The 23144-nt window shown below is 38.1% G+C and overlaps 2 protein-coding genes across 3 annotated transcripts in view; one reads left to right on the top strand and one right to left on the bottom strand.

Moving 5' to 3' along the window:
* Positions 1-23144, top strand: part of RPGR (retinitis pigmentosa GTPase regulator) — a 295685-nt gene that overhangs the window by 121930 nt on the left and 150611 nt on the right. The window lies entirely within an intron of this gene.
* The window catches only part of OTC (ornithine transcarbamylase), a 75204-nt gene continuing 60985 nt past the window's right edge, over positions 8926-23144 (bottom strand). Inside the window, exons 7-10 of the mRNA XM_026012179.2 lie at positions 19455-19508; positions 19225-19374; positions 16261-16398; positions 8926-9941 (exon numbers count right to left, since the gene is read on the bottom strand). Of these exons, the coding sequence (XP_025867964.1) occupies positions 9882-9941; positions 16261-16398; positions 19225-19374; positions 19455-19508 (402 nt within the window). The 3' untranslated portion in view covers positions 8926-9881. The remainder of the gene's footprint in view (positions 9942-16260; positions 16399-19224; positions 19375-19454; positions 19509-23144) is intronic.

Raw genomic sequence — 23144 nt, 5'->3', positions numbered from 1 at the left:
TCAAAGTGTAAAACAGGTATGAAGCTTAATATAATGGTGTAGAAAATTTCATTGATGTGGTTTCAGATTCCAAATTGCAATTAATCTTTAAGGAGTTATGACTTGAGGAGTTTCAGTGTAACATCAAAGAATATCCATGATTATTTGAAAATGCTATTAAAATTGCCCTCCGTTTTCAACTACTTATCTGTGTGAGGCTGGATGTTCTTCCTGTACTCCAAACTAACATAGCACCACAGATGGAATGCGGAAGCAGATATGAGAATTCAGCTGTCTTCTATTAAGGCGAGCATCAAAGACATGTGCAGAAGTCTAACACAGTATCCGTCATTCTATTCGTTAACTTTGTTTTGGAAGATATATTTGTATAAAGATATATTATTTATGTTAACCTGTAATAGGTTTACTATTGTTATTTTAAATGACTAAATAATTATTTCTAAAATTTCTGTCTTAATTTCTGCTGTGTGTATGAGATACATATATCCCACACAAACAAAACCTCTTTGAGATCTTAATAATTTATGAGAGTGTAAAAAGGTCCTAGAACAAAATGTTCAAGAACTGCTACCTTAACAGTTTGAAAACTTCTTTCTGTGAGGAGCTCTAGTCTCAGAGATGGATAAATCCTGAGGAGTTCTTTCTAATCCCTTTCTCCTTTTATCAACTAGACCCAAAGTCTGACAAGTACGGAATATCTCTGGTTTATTTCACATAAAAATACATTCCTGTCATGCTTTCCTAAGAAAATCTAATCAAAATGATTAGATTTTTGAACTTGTTGGCATCAATTATTTGACTTGGCAAAGAGCCAGGTTCCTCACCTGTAACATATTCACACACCAGCTCATAGACATAGTTCAACTGAAACATCATCTGGGTTCTGCCAACTTCAGAAGGCAAGCTGATTCCTTGCAGTTGTTTTGGATACTAACTGTTCTACTCAATATATTTCTGATGGTGGAATATAATTTTGTTATTAAGGGCCAAAGAAAAATATAAAGTATTAGAAATAATAAATCACATAAAAAGGGGCCAATATTTATTTAGCACTTGCTCTAAGCCAAATATTCTTATATGTGTTACTTCATTTAATCCTCCCAACATCCTATGAGATCTCATCCTATGAGATCTTATATGTGTTACTTCATTTAATCCTCCCAACATCCTATAATGCCCATCCTATGAGCATTATTATTCCCATTTTACAGATAAAGAGAGCAGAGAGATAGCTGTTATATAGCAGAGGAGGGATGAAATACAGGCCTCAGTAGCTCCAAAGATAGATTAATAGAGGATCTGGGTTGTGTCATATGCTTTATGGTGGTGCTTTGTGGTTGTGGGGACAAAAATACTTCAAATAAGTCTTTAGAATTGCCTCAGACCAATGATTCTCAAAGTATGGTCCCTGGACCAGCAGCAGCAGCATCTTTGGGAACTTGTTAAAAACACAGATTCTCAAAAAAAAAAAAAAAAAAAAAAAAAAACACAGATTCTCAGGCCCCAATCCAGACCTGCTGAATAAGAACCTTTGGGGGAAGTCAAGAAGCAAACACAAAGGGCAGACCAACTAAACTAAATCTATAAAGATACTAAAATATTACAGAAATAAACCAGAAACATTGTGTCAGTTAAATCAGCTCTACTCTTCTGTGGGGAAAGCAAATTGATCTCCTATTCCATGCAGCTAATAAATTCCTTATTTTGAATTTGAACATGTAGCAGAAAAATAATATTTGCTATGTATAATGTTCTGCTTCCTTCTAAGAAAGGCTGATCCTGGTAACCAGAAAACTTTTTGCTTGCTAAGCATGAGCTCTTTACCATTTTTCCAGTGGTTTCTCAACTCCCTACTCCTTCTTTGATGCCTTGAAGGATGAAGTCTGTATTGTACTGCTCATCCTTCAGGCATCAAAGGAGGAGTAGGGGGTTGAGATTATTTTAGATCAGATTCCCTATAAGCAGAGGCTGTGAGAGAGGGATTCTTGTGCAAGTTATCTATTGAGGAAGCATTCTCAGGAGAAGGAACACAGAGTAAGCAGCAGGGGAAGCTAACCAAGGATGTGTTCTTAAACATATACTTGCTTCAGCCTGGTCCCATGGGGATCTCTAGAGCATTAATTTTACCAGAATTGGTCCTACCTGGAGGGAAGAGAGCCAAGTCATTGTACACCCCTCTCTTAGTCACTCATTGATGATAGGTTGCTGGTGGTGGGATGAGGGTGAGAGTCTAATTTCCTGGGCTAAGTGGTTCCTGGTAGCTGAGGGTAGCACTTCAGAAAAAGGGGCAGCTGTGAGACATTAGCAAACAACCCTGACAGCAAGTGGAGGAATGGGCAAACTTGGACAAAAGGGATCTGGATGGGGCACCAGCAGTATCTACTACATCAGTGTTTTTTAGATCTCTGTTGATATCCCTGAATATCTATATCCATGCCTGCCTTGAGTATGAACTCTCCTCTCTATGCCTTGGCCTCACAGAACCATAATCCTAGACCAACCAGCTTTCTGTTCCCTGCTCAGCCTATAAGATAAATCAGGTCAAGTGGCTACATTTCTAGGATCCTGGATAATTTGCAGAGAGTGTTAAACATATATGCACTATCCCTCTCTGTAGAATATATTTCCATCCTAGAAACATTTGGTTTTTATTTCCTATTTTCTTCTTCTGCAGAATGAAAGGATAGCCTGGCTTATTTCTAAACTTTATTCCAATTTAAAAATTCATTTGCCTAATGATTTTGCTCCAGAAGGCAGTTGTGCTTGCATTCTTTGGGAACACGTTTTACAAAAGCATTGATTAGAAATTAAGTCTGATGTCATTGATAGAACTCAGGCACTATTGAAACTGAGATTTCATTTGTATCAGGAATTCACTTCCATTTGCTGTGGCCAAGATTTTTTTTTAAGATTTTATTTATTTATTTATTTGAGAGACAGAGCATGAGTGGGGGCAGTGGGCAGGCAGAGGGAGAAGGAGAAACAGGCTTCCTGCTTAGGAAGGATCCTAGGACCCTGGGATCATGACCTGAGCCGAAGGCAGATGCTTAATCAAATGAGCCATCCAGGCACTTCTTTTTTTAAAAAAATTTTAACAGGAAGGGATGATGTATTTTATCAAGTGCTTTTTCTCCATCTATTGATGTAATCATATAGTTCTGATCCTTTTGTTTATCAGTATGGTGTATCATGTTGATTGATTTGCAAATACTGAACCATCCCTACAACCCAGGAATAAATCCCGCTTTATTGTGCCAAACAATTCTTTTAATGTACTGTTGAATTTGATTTGCTAGTATTTTATTGGGAATTTTTGCATCTGTGTTCATCAGGGATATTGGCCTGTAATTTTCCTTTTTAGTGGGGTCTTTGTCTGATTTTGGAATCAAGGTAATGCTGGATTCATAGAATGAGTTTGGAAGTTTTCCACTTCTTTTTTTGTTTGGAACAGTTTGAGAAGAATAGGTATTAACTCTTCTTTAAATGTCTAGTAGAATTCTCCTGAGAACCATCTGGCCCAGGATTCTTGTCTATTGGGAGATTTTTTGATTACTGAGTCCATTTGTTTGCAGGTTATAGGTCTGTTCGGATTTTCTATTTCTTCCTGTTTCAGTTCTGGTAGTTTGTAAGGTTCTAGGAATTTGTCCATTTCTTCCAGATTGCCCAGTTTGTTGGTATATAATTATTCATAGTATTCTCTTATAATTGTTTCTATTTCTGTGGTGTTGGTTATGGTCTCTCCTCTTTCATTTGTGATTTTATTCATTTGGGTCCTTTCTTTTTTCTTTTTGATAAGTCTGGCTAGGGGCTTGTCAATTTTATTTTTTATTTTTTTTTGAAGAACCAGCTCTTATTTTCATTAATCTGTTCTACTAGGGTTTTTTTGCTTCTATATCATTTATTTCTGCTCTAATCTTTATTATTTCCTTTTTTCTGCTGCCTTTAGACTTTATTTGCTGTTAATTTTCTAGCTCCTTTAGGTGTAAGGTTAGGTTGTGTATTTGAGACTTCTTGCTCTTTAAGGAAGGGCCATACTGCAATATACATACCTCTTAGGACTGCCTTTGCTGCATCCCAAAGGTTTTTTAAAGATTTTATTTATTTATTCATAATACACACACACACACAGAGGCAGAGAGAGACAAAGACACAGGCAGAGGGAGAAGCAGGCTCCATGCAGGGAGCCCATGTGGGACTCAATCCTGGGACTCCAGGATCGCGCCCTGGGCTGAAGGTGGCGCTAAACCGCTGAGCCACATGGGCTGCCCTGCATCCCAAAGGTTTTGAACTGTTGTGTTTTCATTTTCATTTGCTTCCATGTATTTTTAAATTTCTTCTTTAATTCCCCATTTAACCCACTCATTATTTAGTCAGATGTTCTTTAACCTCCATGTAGTTGAGGTCTTTCCAAATTTTTCTTGTGGTTGAATTCAAGTTTCATAGTGTTGTGGTCTGAAAATAGGCATGGTATGATCTCAATCTTTTTTTTTTAATAATAAATTTATTTTTTATTGGTGTTCAATTTGCCAACATACAGAATAACACCCAGTGCTCATCCCGTCAAGTGCCCCCCTCAGTGCCCATCACCCATTCTCCCCCACCCCCCGCCCTCCTCCCCTTCCACCACCCCTAGTTCGTTTCCCAGAGTTAGGAGTCTTTATGTTCTGTCTCCCTTTCTGATATTTCCTACCCATTTCTTCTCCCTTCCCTTCCATTCCCTTTCACTATTACTTATATTCCCCAAATGAATGAGAACATTTGGAGAAGGACAAACATTATATGATCTCAATCTTTTTGAGGGCTGATTTGTGACTCAGTGGTTATCTATTCTGGAAAATGTTCCATGTACACTTGAAAAAAATGTGTATTTTGCTGCTTTAGTATGAAATGTTCTGAATATATCTGTGAAGTCCATCTGGTCCAGTGTGTCATTCAAAGCCATTGTTTCCTTGTAGTTCTTCTGCTTAGATGATCTGTCCATTGCTGTGAGTGAGGTGTTTAAGCCCCATGCTATTATTGTATTATTATGATCAATGAGTTTATGTTAATTATTAATTAATTTATATATTTGGGTGCTCCCAAGTTGGGGGCATAAATGTTTGTAATTGTTAGATCTTCTAGATGGATAGATTCCTTAATTATGATATAATGCTCCTCTTAATCTCTTGTTAAAGTTTTGTTTTAAAGTCCAGTTTGGGGGTATCTAGATGACTCAGTCAGTTAGGTTTCCGTCTCTTGGCTTTGGTTCAGGTCGTGATCTCAGGGTTGTGGGATCCAGCCCCACACTGGGGCTCTGTACTCAGGATGAAGTCTGCTGATTATCTCCTCTCCCTCTCTTCCTCCCCTGCTTGCTGCTTTCTCTCTCTCTTTAAATAAATAAAATCTTTAAAAGAATAAGTAAAATCGGGCAGCCTGTGTGGCTCAGCAGTTTAGCACTGCCTTCAGCCCAGGGCCTGGTCCTGGAGACCCGGGATCAAGTCCCACATCGGGCTCCCTGCATGGAGCTTGCTTCCCCCTCTGCCTGTGTCTCTGCCTCTCTATCTCTCTGTGTCTCTCATGAATAAATAAATAAAATCTTAAAAAAAAGAATACATAAAATCTAGTTTGTCTTATGTAAGTATGGCTTATATTTGGCTTTCTTTTGATGTCCATTAGCCTGATAAGTGGTTTTCCATCCCCTCACTTTCAATCTGCAGGTGTTGTTAGGTCTAAAATGAATCTCTTTTAGGCAGCATATAGGTGGATCTTGATTTTTAAAATCTATTCTGATACCGTGTCTTTTGATTGGATCATTTAGCCCATTTACATTCAGAGTAATTATTGAAAGATATGGATTTACTGTCATTGTATTATCTGTAGAGTTGGTATTTCTGGTGATGTTCTCTTGTTCTTTCTAGTCTCTGTTTCTTTTATATCCTTTTTTTCTCCACTCAGAGAGTCCCCCTTAAAATTCTTGCAGTGCTAGTTTAGTTGTCACAAATTCCTTTATTTTTTGTTTGTCTGGGAAACTCTTCGTTTCTCCTTCTATTCTGAATGACAGCCTTGCTGGATAAAGAATTCTTGGCTGCAGGGGTGCCTAAGTGGTACAGTCGGTTAAGCATCTGACTCTTAGTTTTGGCTCAGGTTATGATCTCACGGTTATGAGATTGAGTCCTTCATCAGGCTCTGTGCTCAGCATGGAGTTTCCTTGCTCCTCTTCCTCTGCCCTTCATGCTCATGGTCTCTCTCTCATTCTCTCATAGATAGATAGATAGATAGATAGATAGATAGATAGATAGATAGAAAGAAAGAAAGAATGAATGAATGAATGAATGAATGAATGAATTCTGGGCTACTTATTTTCCCCATTCAGCACCTTGAATAGATCCTGCCACTCTTTTCTGGCCTGCCAAGTTTTTGTGGGCAGATCTACTGCAAACCTGATCTGTCTTCTCTCATAGGTTAAGGGCTTTTTTCCCCCTTGCTATTTTCAGGATTCTTTCATTGTGTATTTTGTAAATTTGACTGTGATACGCCTTGGCAATGGTCAGCTTTTGTTGAATTTAATGGGAGTTTTCTGTGCGTCTTGGATTTTGATGTCTGTGTCCTTCCACAGATTAGGGAAGTTTTCATCTATAATTTAAATAAACCTGTGTCTCTTTTTCTTTCTCTTCATCTTCTGGGGCTCCTATGATACAAACATTATTACATTTTAATAAGTTATGATTTTCCTGAGTCTACATTTGTGATCCATTACCTTTCTTTTCCTCTCTTTTCAGCTTCATTACTGACCAAGATTCTTTTTTTTTTTCAAGATTCTTTTACCTTTAATTGATACTAAATTTTCTGGACAAGGGATCAATTTATTCAAAAGATTAAAGAATTGCAGAGTTGATCTCAAACTCCTGCTTTAATGATCTGTGTTATGTTTACCACACAAAGATAAACAGACACTTCCATTTCCATTGTGAAGTCTTAATAAAACTGTGGCAGAAACAGGCAAGACACTGAGGTGTCCATATGTGTCTTATTTCAGCCAACTATAAGGTAGTATCGAAAAAAATTCTTAATGTAAATAGTTGATGGTAGGGCCACCCCTACCAGATACTGGCCCTTTGTGTGACTTAAAATAAAACACCTATTCAGGTTTATGAAATGCTGAAAAGTGTCCCCCCCCCCCCCCCCGCCCCGGGTGGACAGCTTTCAAATAAGTCACTCCTTCCTCCTGGCTGTCAGGCCTGTAAGGAAGCACAAGACTTAGTAACTGAAGTACAAACCAGGTTTCAGCCCTACTCAAACCTTTCACCTGAGACCTTTGCACAGAGTACAACTTTCATATCAGTATACGGTATTCCTAGTTGTAGGAGTCTGATCATTGTGACTGAACTGGTCTTCCATTCTTTGATACAACCTTTTATATTTGTCAAATGACATCAGTCCTACAAAATTGCTGAGTGGTGCCATGTCTCAAGATATGCCTCAACCACCTCCATAATCTAGATCTTGATGAAAGCTTCCAAAACAGAAAGGCACCCCCCAAAAATGTATTCTGGATATACCTTCTCTGTATGTATTCTTTGCTTATTTTTATCATATGAGGAGACTTGCCTTGAAACTTTGGCATGCAAATTGAACTTAAATAAAAACAAATGTAAAAAAAAAAAAAAGAAACTTTGGCAGTAGACCAAGGAGCCTCTGCCCTTTTAACTGAGGTTCTAGGGTCACTTACTTGTGTAGAAAGTCTAAGGTGGCATTGCCATGCTAATCTGTGCAGATCTGCCTGGGGATTTTACAGTAGTCAAATCATTAGTGCAATATCCATTAGAAATATTTGACAATGAATTACTTTTCTAAAGTCCCTAGAAACTTATAATTGGAAAAAAACCCTGTTGATTCCTCTCTGACACTGAAATCATTGCAGTGTAATTACTTGATGTTTTACTTACAATGTTGCAGTAAAGAAACTCTGGAAGAAAGGAACTCTTTGTCTAGTTATATTAAGTGGATAGGCTCTATTATGTACACCAGAGACACAGGGTCATTGCTGGAGTTTTTGTTAATCTTTGTTGATGCAGTAGTTATATATGAAAGGTGATGAAGGAGGAAAGCATAAAAAGAAACAGGAGATTAAAAACAGCTTTGGAAAAAAGTTAAGGCTAAATCTTCCTTCCCTGTTTTCTTTATTCCTAATATTACAAATAATGTCTTCTTAAGATGAAAGTTAAGTAAGCAAAGAAAGTCCTGCAGATTGGGGTTGAGAAAGATACTAAGTTGTGTGCATACAAAAAAAAAAACCTTTGGGGTTTTTGAGGTAAAGTGATTATATTATGACAAGAAAATGATTAGAAGTTCTTTCTGATTGAAGAAGATTATACCTTCCATTTGATTCTGAGAGTAACCAGTAAAGAGAATAGAGGTCATTATCACGGGCAACCATTTACAAAGAAGGATACTCAGGATTATGACCTTTATATGTAGGCAATTTGAGGGACGGCCTCCACAGTCTGTCTATATGGCACCTTCTGGTTAAATCATTCTATACTCTCTGCTGAAACAAGATAGTCTGTTAAACTCCACTCTTTCTTTCTTAAGTGGTCCCAAGTAATTACCTATAGACAAGAAAGTCAAACTGTGATATTTACTAGAAAAGTTGATTTTTCTCTTATAAATTATCAGCCTTCTTCCCCCTAAAATATGTTTTATTGCATGTTCATTACAAATCTAATTTATAATTCATCTCTTACTCATTTAAGTCATAGCTATCAGTTAAAGAATATCTGTCAACCAGCTTGGAAACATTCTTCTCATAGTAGAGGTAGAATGTAAAGATGGTTACTTTTTTTTTGTCCTCTGCAAAATACATTATTTTCTTAAAGTTCCTCTTATGTTATTTAATATTTTAACTAAAAATGTTTAATTTGTATCATAATAATTCAACAATACAAATTTCAGTCACCCACAAAAGTATGTAGCTTTAATTACATTATAATAATCCAGTAATGCAAATTTTTATTTTCCTGAACAAAAGTTGGAGAGAAAAGAATGGATTGAAATGTAGCAAGCAGTGGATTTATAGAAACATCCAGCCTGTGGTATGAGTAGATATATGATAAGCATAAACATGAAAAAATTAAATCACTCCTGCTGGAGAATTTGAACCTACAAAAATATCACTCTGTAATGGATCTTATGTTCCTAGCTAGGTTTCCATGGTTTTTCCACTTGTTCACAAAGGCTTCTTTAGGCTTTTGATATTAAGTATTCATTACAGAGAAGAGACGTGTGCTCTTGAAAAATCCTCCTTCCCACATATGATCGGAAAAAACTCTAGAGTTTGGGCACAGTTATAGCTGTTTTTTTTTTTGAGAATTTCATCACTTGCTTCTATAAGTGAGTATCTGCCCACTTCATTTGCCTGAAAATTGTACTACATCAGCAAGATGGATCATTTGGTTTCCTTGTTGGTCCTGGGGGATCTGAACACAGCCCACACATCTACCAGCAGCTGACTGCCTGGTAAATGTTTACTTATAAATTAGCATGGGTGATAATTTATTAAGGTAATAAGCATAGATTACATTTAATGGCTTAGACATTATGCATTATGAACACAGTATTTTATGTTCAGTTGAAGCAAATGTATATGACTATTAATATGATACCCAAATGTAACTCAGAAATTGTGCATTAGAGAATTTAAACCAAGTCAAGCCATGTACTGTAGTGCCTCGGCACTTTAATTAAGGCCTTCAGGAAGGTTTCACAATGATAAAGTAATATCATATCATTCACCTATACTGTGTATCAGGATTTGTTTATTTCTTAGATTCTCTTCTTCCTCCATAAATTGACTCATTCAGTTACTGAAGAACATTGTTTCTCTCTTGACAAACATCACTCCATCAAAACTTCGGTTTCTGAAGCTGAGGTGAATAATCTGTCAGCAGGGACACCATGACAGCCTGGATAACACAACAAAGAAAAAGAAAGAAATGGGTAAACATTAGCAAGAGTCTGCTTAGGGACCTAAGGAACTGGATTGCCACTTTGAAGGCCTGTGGTTAAAATGTGTTTTCCCAAGGAAATGATAAGGGGACAGTTCTGAAATAATACTTTTTTATTTAAATTCATTTAGCCAACATACAGTACATCATTAGTTTCAGATATAGAGTTCAATAATTCATCACTTGCATATAACACCCAGTTATTTTTATTTGGAGAGAGAAAGGTCAGGAGGGATCAGGCTGACCCAAATATATGCAGAAATACCATGCTTACTTAGGCATGGTATTTGGAATGACTAGCGAGGGAGAGAGTTGAAATGAGACACCATGGTGGTAGCCATGATTGGATTTTCCAGGCATAAATGAAACCTAGGTATTGGCTGGTTTTAGAGAAATATAATCCCTCTCATCCTCATGTTTATGCTGTGGTTTGGTCACTTGTAGCCTAGAGAAGTTTAGAATCAATCAAATATAGAGTAAGAAAAGTAAATCATTTGGGCCAATGAATAATGTCTATCTGAATCTGGGTCCTCATGAAGGAATATTTATAACCAAGAGTATAGCTTCCCATTAGGCTGTCACTCACAAATGGTAAGCACTTTTACTATTCCCAATTTCTACAATAATGACAATAGTAATAGTATTAGAAACAACCATGAGGAATGCTTACTGAGTGCTTACTATGTACCAGACTGAGTGCCTTATCATGTGTTGGTCACGTAAAAAATATTTGCCAGGCATTGTGCTAGCTGCTGTTAGGTTAGAGAGAAATGTCTATGTAATATCTCATTTAATGCAACAAGCTTCTAAGGTAACTTCTGTTATTATCATTTGTAGATGGGAAAATCAATCCTGGAAATAACAGGTAGTACACAACTGGGTTTGGACTCAGGTTTTGCTGACTTCACCCTTAGGAGGTGGTTTTACTGCCTTATGGCTACTTACTCTCTCCTTTTGACTGTACCATACATGTGTGTCCCTAGCATATATCAGAAATACAGGTCTTATATTTTGTAGGTATTCATTGAATATATTTATGGAACAGATACCATGTTGGGCCTTGTACTGAATGCTTTATGTGCATCATGCCATTTAATATCCTTCCCCACTTGTGTGAGGTGGTAAGAGAGAGAAAATCTAGAGGAGGAAGATATAGGTATTTTCCTGGGGATGGTAGTAGGGGGTGGATCCTTTCTCTAAAAACTTAACCACTATGCTCAGATGACTCTTACCCCCATTTAATCCTCATAAACTTATGAAGTTCTCCCTATTTTTATCTCCATTATCATATGAATAAACTGGACTTATACTTGCTCAAAGTCACACAGAGGGCCAGAATTTTAACTTGATTTCCAAAGTTTGTGTACTAGAACCAATACCCTATATCATCTTTTAAGCTACAAAAATGTATTGGGCACATAGAGTGTCAGGCACTAATTCCAGGTATAATGAAGAACTTATCAAGTTTTCATATGGTAGGGGGACAGGCAACAAATAAAAAAAAATCAAATAGTGATAAATGTCATTAGAATATAAAACAAAAGACAGCAGGGCATCTGGGTGGTTCATTTGATTGGGCATCTGCTTTCAGCTCAAGTCATTATCCTGGGGTACTGGGGTAGAGTCCCTGTGTCAGGCTCCCTGTTCAGTGAGTGGTCTGCTTCTCCCTCTCCCTTTGACCTTCCCTCCGGCTCTCACTCGTTCTTTCTCTTTATCTCTCTCTAATGAATAAATTTAAACATCTTTTTAAAAAAAATAAAATAAAATAAGAAATGGGATAAAGGAGGCTGGAGACCCTCTTAAGAGTGGGTGGCCAGGGAAGGCTTTGTTAAAGGAATGACATTTGAGATCTGGATAACAAGAAGAAACTAGGAAGGCCAAACTCTGTGATAAGAGCATCTTCCCGTTAAAATATTTTAAGCAGCTTTATGGATTTCTAGGATCACATCTCAGGTTTGGTTTTATTGTTAATCATCTCTACATGTGTCAAATTTATTTTCAAATGTAAAATCTTAGGAAGTCAGCTTGGAGCACCGTTGCCGGATTTGGTTAAATAAATAAAAAGACAGTTAAATTGGCATTTCAGGAAGCAACTTTTAAAAAAAAAACTGTAAGCATGTTCCAGTAAGCACAGGACATACTTACTCTAAGAAATTATTTTTTATTTATCTAAAATTCCAATTTAACTGGGTACCCTATATTTGATATGGCACCCCTAACATGAAAAGAAATAAAGGACTGAAATGCTGTGGATTAGATTTGCAGTGGTGTTGTATGTCTAAGGACCATCCTGATAGCAGTGCTTTGAAGTGTCAGCTCTTTTGCAGGGTCCCTTTAGGTTACTTTAGCTCCATAGTAAAAATTGTAGGCAGAGGAAGAAAGGTACCTGACATTTTATGAGTCCTACAGCCTTACTAATTATTGAAAAATGCAAAAGCAACCTTTGTGAGGAGGAGAGGGAATATTTAAAAAACAAAACAAAGGGATCCAAAAACTTGTGCACTATGGAGAGAATGATGTGATTGCTAGGGTGTTCTGCACAGCACAGCTGGAATTCACCCAACATGGAGGCCTTGAAAAGCTCCTCTAAGTACTGAAAGAGTATGCATTTGCTTTAAAAATGCCATATGCTTTTAGAAAAAAAACCCACCCTATATAGTTACATACTTGCCATCAGTCATTATGGGCACATTAGAACTTGAGGTATTTTTCCTTTCTTCTTCCATCCTGATTTTATTTTTTTTCCATCCTGATTTTAAATGAAATTGTGTGTGAAAATCATTCTCTAGACAGTAGTTCTGTCCAGTAGAACATTCTGCAATGATCGAAATATTCTGTGTCTGTGATGTCAAATACAAATAATGTAGCCACCAGCCATATGTGGCTATTGAACACTTAAAATGTAGTTAGTATGTCTAGAGAATTGACTCATGCATAATATTATATTTTAATTAGTTTAAATTTAAATAGAAATAGCCACATGTGTCTAGTGGCTACTGTACTGGATAGGGAAGTTCTAGAGGAAAACATGTATTGTACCTTTAAAACATCCCAGAGAAATATGTCTCAGCAGTGCTGAGCCTGAATGCCATTCTAAATAAGCTATCTAAGAATAATTTCTTTGCACATAAAATAGGAATTTAGACTAGACAATCTCTAGGGTCTCATCTCTCTTGAAAATGCCATATTCCTATGAATTGTACAGGCTGAGTGGGGGCTGCATGCTATTCATTTTTTAAAATCTCCAATGCCTGGCAGAGGGACTAGCACACAGTATATGCACAGTATATGATTGCCAAAATGAATTTAACTCAAAGGGATCTCCAATCGTCTAGCTCAGAGAGCTAGAGCAGAGTGCAGAGCAGCTCCATAAATGAATGAGTGTAGCATGTGTGTCACCATCTCCCTTCCAGAATCCATGTCAGGTATCACTAGTCAGTTACACCATTTTCTTTCTGAGACCACAGGCAGGCTTAGAACCTTCTGAACATAGGACTTCAAGTTGCCTGTTGGTGAGATTGAGGACCTAAGATTAAAAATCATTTGCCATCTATATAGCTTGATCTGTTTATCTTATATGTGAGGAAACCAGGACCCAAAGAGGTAATGCTTATCCAAGATAGCACAGCTGACTAGTACTAAACACTACATAAGGTATATAAAGTATGCAGTATATAAAGAATGCAGCTAGGATACAAGTCTCCTCACTCCCAGACAAGTATTCTTTCTATTTTAGATGCTCTACCTTCTTTTTAACATGGCTATGCCTCTTGTTTTCTTTTAAATATGTGTTTCCATGATAATAGTGGGCACTTCAGGAAGGTGGGGTATGGAGAGATGGTGGTAGGGCTTAGATGGATGGAAAATAGGTGGGCATAAGATTTCGCTTTGTGTATGTATGTGTGCATGTATATACACACACACACACACATATATACAGATATGTATACATATATATTTATCCTTGCAAGCATTTCAACAATGTGAATATATGATGTATTTTTTGTATACTTTTTATTGGAGTTCAATTTGCCAATATATAGTATAATACCCAGTGCTCATCCCAAGTGCCCACATCAGTGCCTGTCATCCAGTCACCCCATCTGCCTGCCCAATTTAATTTTTTAAAGTAAATTTCAATTTAAATATGTTGTTTAATAAGCTTTCCAAAAATTCGGAAGCTCAGAGCATCTCCATAAATGATATTTTAACATTTCTTTTAATTTTTCTCCACTGAATTTCTACAAAGATCATATTTTAACAGATTTAGGTTGATTTATCTTTGTAACTTCAATCATCTTCTGAGAAAGAATAGAGCTTGAGGAAAATTTTTGCCATGTCTCTTCCTGAGGTATAGGGTTGGAGAGCTCCCATTTTCTTTTTTGTCATCTAGATCTTTGCTACTCAAAAAGTTATCTACAGGACAGCAACATCTGCATTACCTAGGTGCTTGTTAGAAATGCTGAATCTTGGGCCTCAATGTCAGGCCTACAGAATCTGAATCTGCAGTTTTAACAAGATCCCTAAGTGATTCAAATAGACATTAAAGCTCTAAAAGCACAGGTCTAGATAACATGGCAATTGCCATTTTGGCCAAAGCTAGTGTCCTGAGGTGGCAAGCTGGAAGGTATAGTAAAAAGGAAAAAAGCATCCCTCTTACTAGATATGACATATAACTTTCCATTGGAAAGGGAGTCATGATTGGCTTTCAAGCAGCCATAGTGGAGCTCAAACCCCTGCTGGTCACTGTATTAAATCAACAATGAAGATGATGTCAGTGATAATAATTATAATAATATTTACAGTGTATTAGATACCATACTAAAGGCTCTACATGTATTATTTCACTGTTCACAATAACCCATTTATAGATTAGATTTAAAAATTACCAGAATCTTTCCAGCTTGTTTTTTGTACTCCAGAAGTTGAAAGCTATAAACTACATTTCCAAGAAGCTAAAATGCAGACATACCACTCAACTGTACCTATTCAAGTCTTAGAGCCATAAGTGAATGATATTTAGTGGAAGCCATCCTCTGGGAGATTAGATCTTCTTGTCTATATATAGGCGAGGGCATCTGGTTCGGCTGGGGCAGCAATAATGGAGTATCTGGCATTTAGTTTCATGGGCCTTAAGTACCAAGCTTTGGGTAGCTGTGTAAATGGGTTTGGCTACTAAAGAATCACAATGTTATTGGGGGATTTTTCTGCCTGTGTTGTTTCTATGTGGTATCCAAGAATGATTTGCTGCACCTTCTTTCCCCAGAGATTCTAAGTACTGCTAAATGTCTTTTAATAAATTTCTATATTATCCTTTTAACTTTCCTAGAGTAGACTCTGTTTGCCAGTAAGACCCCAACTGGTACAATAATTGAGATCAGTTAAATCACTAAAAACTAAAAAACGGTGGTACTAAATTATGACCCTTGAATAACAGTTTTCCAGAGAAGAAGGTGATGTTTGGAATTTTGTAACACACAGATGTAAAGTTAATATTTCCTAGAATAGCAGTGATAAAGATGAAACTTATGTTAAAGGGACCAGTAGTTTTTAAGATTAGTTTTGCTGCAATTCTGGAAATGTTCAGTACCTAAAACAGATGTATCTCTCAGGCCAAGCCAAGTAGAGAACCAAAGCAACTATCTAGGTAAGTCGTGAAAGGAAGAAAGAGAAAAGAAAGGAAAAAAGATTTTTGTGGAATACGCATTTTGTGCCAGGCACTGACTTAGTGGCCTCTATAAACATTAGCAAGGGGATTGTAAAATAAGAATTATAAAATGTAATGGTTAGCAGGCAGTAGTGGCTGGCATTCAGGCTCATCAAAAGCAGTCAGAATTTTTATTAAAACAGATATATTTGGGGGCATATGAGTGGTTCATTTGGTTGAGCATCCAATTCTTGATTTCAGCTCAGGTCATGATCTCAAGATCATGAGATTGAGCTCAGTGTCAGGCTCCGTGCTAGATGTAAGGCCTGCTTGGGATTCTCTCTCTCTTCGTCTACCTCTGCCCCTTCACCCTGTGCATGCCCCCCCCCCTAAAAAGTAACAAAATGAAATAAATATATTTGGAAGGAGATCAGTTTTATCACATTAAAAATATACTATAAATGCTAATAAGCAATAATTATAATGAACTTTTTGGTAAAAATAGATGCCATATGAGCAAGTCATGTGCATGGATAATCTTGTTTATGATTTACCAAAAGGCATAAATGGCCAAGTTAGGGCCACATAGAGAACCCATTCTAAGCTTCCATTCCCCCATTGCCTGCTTACCATGATTGTCCACTTCCTGTTTTCAGCCTCTGGGAACACTAGTGATCGTGGAGAATAAAACACTTCATCATCCACTTCTTCTGGCTTTCTGGGCAAGCAGTGTAAAAATGTCCAGTCAGAGGCAGCAACTTTAGCAGTCTAAAGAAAAGGTGGAATGAGACAATGTTTGACTAGTATATGGGGCTATCAAATTTGTCATCTTCAATATTTAAACACACATGTGGTGTGGAGTCAGAAACCAAATGCAAAGGGAGAGAGAACAAGGCAGAGTGGCGGTTTAAATTCAAGGCACCAAAGGGAAACGTAAATGGTACTTTCAACTTATGGAATTTTATAGTCATTTTTGTTTGATTTGGGAGATCATCACTCCAAACTAAACCACTGACTCAGTTGCTGGTCCTCTGTTTAGAAGGACTGTGGACTGTGGACATTTCAGTAAAGAGCTCTAGTGGTACAATATGTGGCTGATAACAAAAGTCACCTATTTTACCCCAATATATTATTTATTTATTTATTCAGAGAGAGAGAGAGAGAGAGAGAGAGGCAGAGACACAGGCAGAGGGAGAAGCAGGCTCCACGCAGGGAGCCCGACGTGGAACTTGATCTCGGGTCTCCAAGATCACGCCCCAGGCCAAAGGCGGTGCTAAACCGCTGAGCCACCCGGCTGCCCTACCCCAATATATTTTAAAAGTTGGTCTTATGGTATTGTTATATTTTGAACTTATCTCCAAGTTACAGTTTTTGTGGTTGAAGCATACTTCACTAATTTAAACACTTTTGAAAGAGAGCATGCTGAGATAGGAGTGCATTAAACAGGATTCTTAATGCAAAAGTCCTAATAGTTTTTTTCTCCAGCTATTAATTCTGAAAGCTACAATTTTCCATCCATTTCTGTTGTTCACTTACAGATTCAAAACTTCATTCCCTCATAATTTCTTACCTCAAAATTATTACCTTTGTACTACAATTTTGTTTTACTTCCCATACTTGTTCTAGGTTCAGAACCTTCTGAATTTCTAAAATAATGGCAAAGTAATATGGGAAAGGACTAACATTTGAACCAGTCACACATCAGTGAAATGAATGTTCTTCAAGCCTGCAGTTCCAGCACCACAAAAATGCCTATGGTTGATCAAGGCAAGTACAAGGTAAACTGCAAGGAATTTAGAATTTCTCCATGAACATATTTGCCACATATATAACAATGGATTAACCATTATATGTAAATAATTCCTATAACCAATAATGGCAAAAAAAAGAAATGAGTAAAGGATATGATAGCATTTTATAGAAAAACACACAGAAATGGCCAATAAACATGAAAAGATGTTTAGCTTGATTAGTAATAAAGGAAATTCAAAATTTAAAAAGCATGAGATACAGATTTTTTAAATTAGAAATGATAATAACAAGGGGCACTTGGGTGGCCCAGTGGTTGAGCATCTGCCTTTGGCCCAGGTCATGATCCTGTGGTCCTGGGAACAAGTCCCACATCAGGTTTCCTGCAGGGAGCCTGCTTCTACCTCTGCTTATATTTTTGCCTTTCTCTCTGTGCCTCTCATGAATAAATAAATAAAATCTTTTAAAAAAGGAAATGAGAATAACAAGAATGGAAAGAGTGTGGAGAGAGTATAAATTATCAATTCTTTTTGCATGGCTATTTAGCAGCATTTATCATATTTTTAAAGTATATACCACTTTACCCAGAAATTCTTTTTTCAGGGATCTATTCTCCAATCATGCTTGCACAAAGAGATATGTATAAGGATATTCATTGCAGCATGGTTTGCATTTGGGATAATTGGAAACAGCCTAATTTATCAACATAAATCACAATCCAACCAAAACTTTGGAATTTTATGCAGCCATTAAAAATAATGAAAAATATCCAAATAAGTGGACAAGAAAGTCTAAGATTTGTTAAGTAGAAAAAGTAATTCAGAATAATATGTCTAATATGCCATTTATGAGAAATCCATACTTGCGTGTGTATATGTGAAGGCACATATAAACACACAGGAAAGGTCTGCAAAGAGACGCATCAAATTGTTGATCAGTGGCTACCTCTGGGATTAATCACTGTTAAAGGGATGAAGGAAAGACATTTTCACTTTTTATTTTTCAAAGTTCATTCTGTTGACATGGATAAATAAGGAGCTTGTATTTTATATTGCTTTATCAATGAAATATCTATTGTAATTGTTCAGTCCCTTTCTCCACCAAAACAGACAAGCTGCTCTGCTGACAAAATCCCAATGTGCACTTGTCTGGTAGAGTATTCCTCCAGAACAGCAGTTCTCAAAGTGTGACCCTGGAGCAGCAATATTGCCTCACCTGGGAACTTGGTAAAAATGCCAGTTATTGGGTCCCTCTCCTGTCCTACTATTTCAGAACCCTAAGGGAAGTGGGGTTCTGCCAGCCATGTATTAACAGCTCCAGGCAATTTGGAGGCATGTTCAATACTGAGAAGCATTGCTTCGGATTTTAATGAAAGGCATCAGGTTAGATGGGATTCCCCTAGGAATGCCCTGGAAGTAGTAAGCAAAGCTAAACTGGACTTGAGAGTCCTTAACAACTAGAGGCAAGGACTGGCCTGAAGAACATAATTATGCAGCTTTTCTTAAGGGAGAAATCAGATGAAACTGCATGCAACAGAAGTAATAGTGTCTCTAGACACGCATGGAGCAAAGCATTCCCATGCCTCCTTGGCTCCATTGCTGTGAGAGGGAAAAGCTTGCTTCTCTTTTCTGCCTGGGTTGCAAATTCCTGCATCCAGGACAAAAGTATCTTTCCAAAGGACATAGTTAAGCTTCAGGAGGAGAGAAATCCCTGGAGGATGCAGTCAACGAGTCCTTTATAGGGAACAAAAGGACAGTCTGCTCTCCCCAAAGCAAACGAGTGATTAGATGGTAGGGCCCTTTATGAATGGAATTAATGAACCTTCAGAGAGACATGAATCTGTACCTTCATTGTAACCTGGTAACCTTGGAAAGCCTGGAGCCGCTTTTTCTTCTCCTCTTCTTGTCCCATGCTTATCCACGTGTCTGTAATTAATACATTGCCTCCACGAGCCGCTTCCAATGGATCATTCGTCAGCGACAGCTTGGTGCCATTCTAGCATACATAAGCATGCCAGTTAAACAACTTCACGGGACAGAGAAAGGCAATTCTAACTTTACGTATAAGGAGCATACCTCCTTGGCATACTGCTCTGCCAACTTGGTTACACTGGGATCTGGCTCATAACCCTGCAGGGGAAAGAATTCAACTGTTATTTAGGCAATTGTATTGTATTAGGCTGTCTTATATCTGTATTATTTTCCTTTCAACAGTATTCTCATTGTCCTTTCCTTTTATGCCTCAAGTTGTAGGTCAGCCGCCTTCAGTAGAATACAATATTTACATATAGAATTCCAAACTATAACAGTGCTTTTGGGCATTCAAAAAGGTACCCAGCTGCCCCATCTTTCTCTTATTATCCTTGACCTCTTTAATTCTCAACATAAACAGGGCATAGTGCTTTCCAGCTCCTGGTAGTGCCTCTTCTTGTTCCTCTAATAGCCTAAGAGGATTATATACATAATTCTATGAGCTGATGCAGTTTTGTCTCTGTCTTCCCATGAGCTGTGTGGGGTTTGTGTTTTTAATGCTTTTTTAAAAAAAGTTTTTATTCATGAGAGACACACAGAGAAAGGCAGAGACATAGGCAGAGGGAGAAACAGGCTCCCAATGGGGAGCCCAATGTGGGACTCAATCCCAGGACCCTGGAATCAGGACCTGAGCCAAAGGCAGACACTCAACCACTGAACCACCGAGGCATCCCTTTGATGCTTTTTTATCTGGAATACTTTTCTCCACTCACTTCCTGTGGATAATGTTTTTGGGTCTTGGCACAAGGGTTTCCTCTTCAGTGGAAGCTTCCCTGAGCATCTCAGCTAAATACTAACAGGCCACATGCATACCTCTTTCTCTTCCGTACTCACCAGCAAGTGTTCAGAGTATGGGGCATGGGCTTTGAAGTGGCATTTAAGCAGCAAGTACACTGTCTGTGGTCAAATCTGTTTGTGTGGGATGGTTTGGAGAGAGCAGGGCCAGGGCTCAAGTGAAGCAAGCAAGGTACCTGGGACACAGGGTTTAAGCAGGCCTGTAGGAGGTCTTTGTGAGTACAAATGGTACACCAGAGAAGTCTAGCTTGCTTAGTCTAGCTCCAGCTCTGGGTGAGGGGATATTATGGGGGCATTAAAGCCCCCTCACAGCCCTGAGTTATTCTAGACCCCCCAGGTAGCCCTGCTGCCTCCCTCTTCACCCTCCAATCTATTCTGTACACAGCAGACTGCAATAGTTACTCCTTGTTCCTGAAGTCAAAGCTCATTAAGCATATCAAGGCTTTCCCCCTCCCCACATTCCCTGTTTCTGTCTCTTTTAATTCTTCTCAACATCTTGCTGCAAGAGAGCCAATCTTATTGTTATCCCTGTACATGTCTTGCCCTTTTCTGCCACCTTAGCCTTTCACCCTCCAACACTTCCCCTCCCCCCCCCCAGTCTTCTCCTGGGTGTGTTTGTTGGAACATGTCAGCTCCTCTTTTGTCAAACCTCTAGTCCAACCTCACCTCCAGACCCTCCATATGGAGGTCTTGTCAGTCCAAACACCACGATTATTCTCACCTTCCTCCATCCTTCTCACTTTCCTGAATTCTTAGCATTTATTATAAGTTGTTTTTTTAATAAATTCTCAATAGAGCATCGTGGTGCATACTGTGATATGCCACTCAGATCCCTCATTCGTGAATAAAGGCCTTATTCCCCCAGCTGCTGGGCGTGCTGCCAGAAGATGGCTTTCAGCCATCAGCCCTCTTTGGGTACTGCCTCAGCTGCAGAGGGCTGACTCATCCAAGGTCACACACCCTTCTGGGGTGACCTACATTCAATGACTGATTGACAGGAGGGGATGGAAACTTGATTCCCTCCTCCCAACTTGGAACAGCTCTAAATGGACATCTCAGGTCTAGAAGTCTCTATAAGGTCAGACAAGGCTGTTGTTGGGCCCAAATTGCGGCTCAGCTTCTTCCTCTACCCACTGCTGCTTCCTTCCCTTCCCTTCCACAGGTGTTGATCTCAAGGGTATGTCCTAATAAACATCCTGCACACCAAACTCTGTCTTGGAGTCTACTCCCAGGAACCTCAACCTGTGACAGGCATGTTCAGGCTCACTCATTTGAAACTGTGTCTATTTGCACATGATTGTCTATTGTAGTTCCTTCTCTCCTTACAAAATTCTTGAAAGAAACTATGCATGACACTGCTGATGATTGCTGCAGACATTTTAGCAGCTTTACTACCTTTAAACAGCATAAGTTCTGGAGCTTCATTACTGGGATTTGGAGAAGGTAATTAATAAAGCTTTGCTAATTTAGTAACTACTGTTGTGATCATTCATACTAGTAAACATAAATGAAGAGGTTTAGCCATTACCCCGTGTGCCTCCTGCTCTGAAAATTTAGCCTTCCCTTTAGAGAGCAGATTTTATACTCCCCACATATAATCATTCGTACAGAAGGAATCAATAAGTACTTAGAGAACCAACAGCAAGGTTTGGAAATTAGAAAATTACCCAACCTTGCATGTACTAGGCCATAACTGAGAATACAAAGAGAATTCTTTACTCACAGCTCAGCTTTCAATACTAAATCGCTCATTGGCTTTAACATAAATCTTAAAACTGGAGGAATAAGGTGATTAACAAACCCCGTTCAGTCTAAATATTCACTTAGAACAATGTTAAAATCATTACCATCAATAGTTTATAGACCAATTTTACAATCGAGGACAAAATTATGTTTTCTTGAACATGTAAGTTATTCTCAGTTGAAGAATGGGGAAATAAATTAATTATGGCTTTGGAAACTTCAGGGCTTCTTAAATTTACAATAAATCTCATAGCTTTGTCTTGGAAAGAAGTAGGCCTACTTATAAATTAACTGAACAACGTCTGCACTATCACACTTTCCCAAAGACTTTTTAAAACTCTTACTCCCACCAAGATTCAGGAAAGTTTTAGCACTCTCTATCATTTCAATGAGTTTCTGCATAAGAACAATATTGAAATTACTTTGTAAGATTCAAATTTTTCCCTTTGGTGTTAATAAGACATCTTTGACACTCCATAAAATGTTTAAATCCTATATTTCTCCAAAAGAATAGAGCCTTTCCAGCAACATCTTCTAGTAGAGATCAGTTATTGTTAATATACGTTTTCTCTGTAGAAGCTAAATGCAGTCATAGTTTGCATTAATACAGAGCCTTTCTTCAAACTAGATTTGTAGTGACAGTGTGCTAACTCTTACCATAAAGTGAAGAAGAACTGCCTTAAGCACATATCGGATCTGACCCTTCATTTCAGTTTATACCAAATAAAATTAAATTATCTGCTGTTAAGAGTTCTGATTCCCAAAGTTTACTATAATAGGATGGCTTCTAATACGTGCTATTGTCTGTGCCCACCATTTCTCCTATGGCAAGTGTATTAGGTAGAATAGTATCCCCCCAAAATTCCCTCTTGGCCAGAACCTCAGAATGTGATCTTACTGAGGAGGGTCCTCACAGATGTAAAACTTAGTTAAGATGAAGTCATACTGGATTAGGCTGGGCCTAAATTGAACATGACTGATGTCCTCATATAAAGAGGGGCATTTGTACGGAGAAACACAGACATAAGGGCAAGAATATGGATGCAGCGATGGGAGGGATGCAGCCACAAGCCCAGGAAGCTGGGCGTAAGGGGAGACAAGGAGGATCCTCTCCTAGAGGCTTCAGAGAGCACGTGGCTCTGCCAACATCTCAATTTTGGACTTCTAGTCTCCAGAACTATAAACAATAAATTTCTG

This window comes from Vulpes vulpes, chromosome X, assembly GCF_048418805.1.
Source record: "Vulpes vulpes isolate BD-2025 chromosome X, VulVul3, whole genome shotgun sequence".
Taxonomy (NCBI): Eukaryota; Metazoa; Chordata; class Mammalia; order Carnivora; family Canidae; genus Vulpes; species Vulpes vulpes.
Note: the sequence above shows the minus strand (reverse complement) of the source record. Positions and strands in the feature narration are given on the sequence as shown.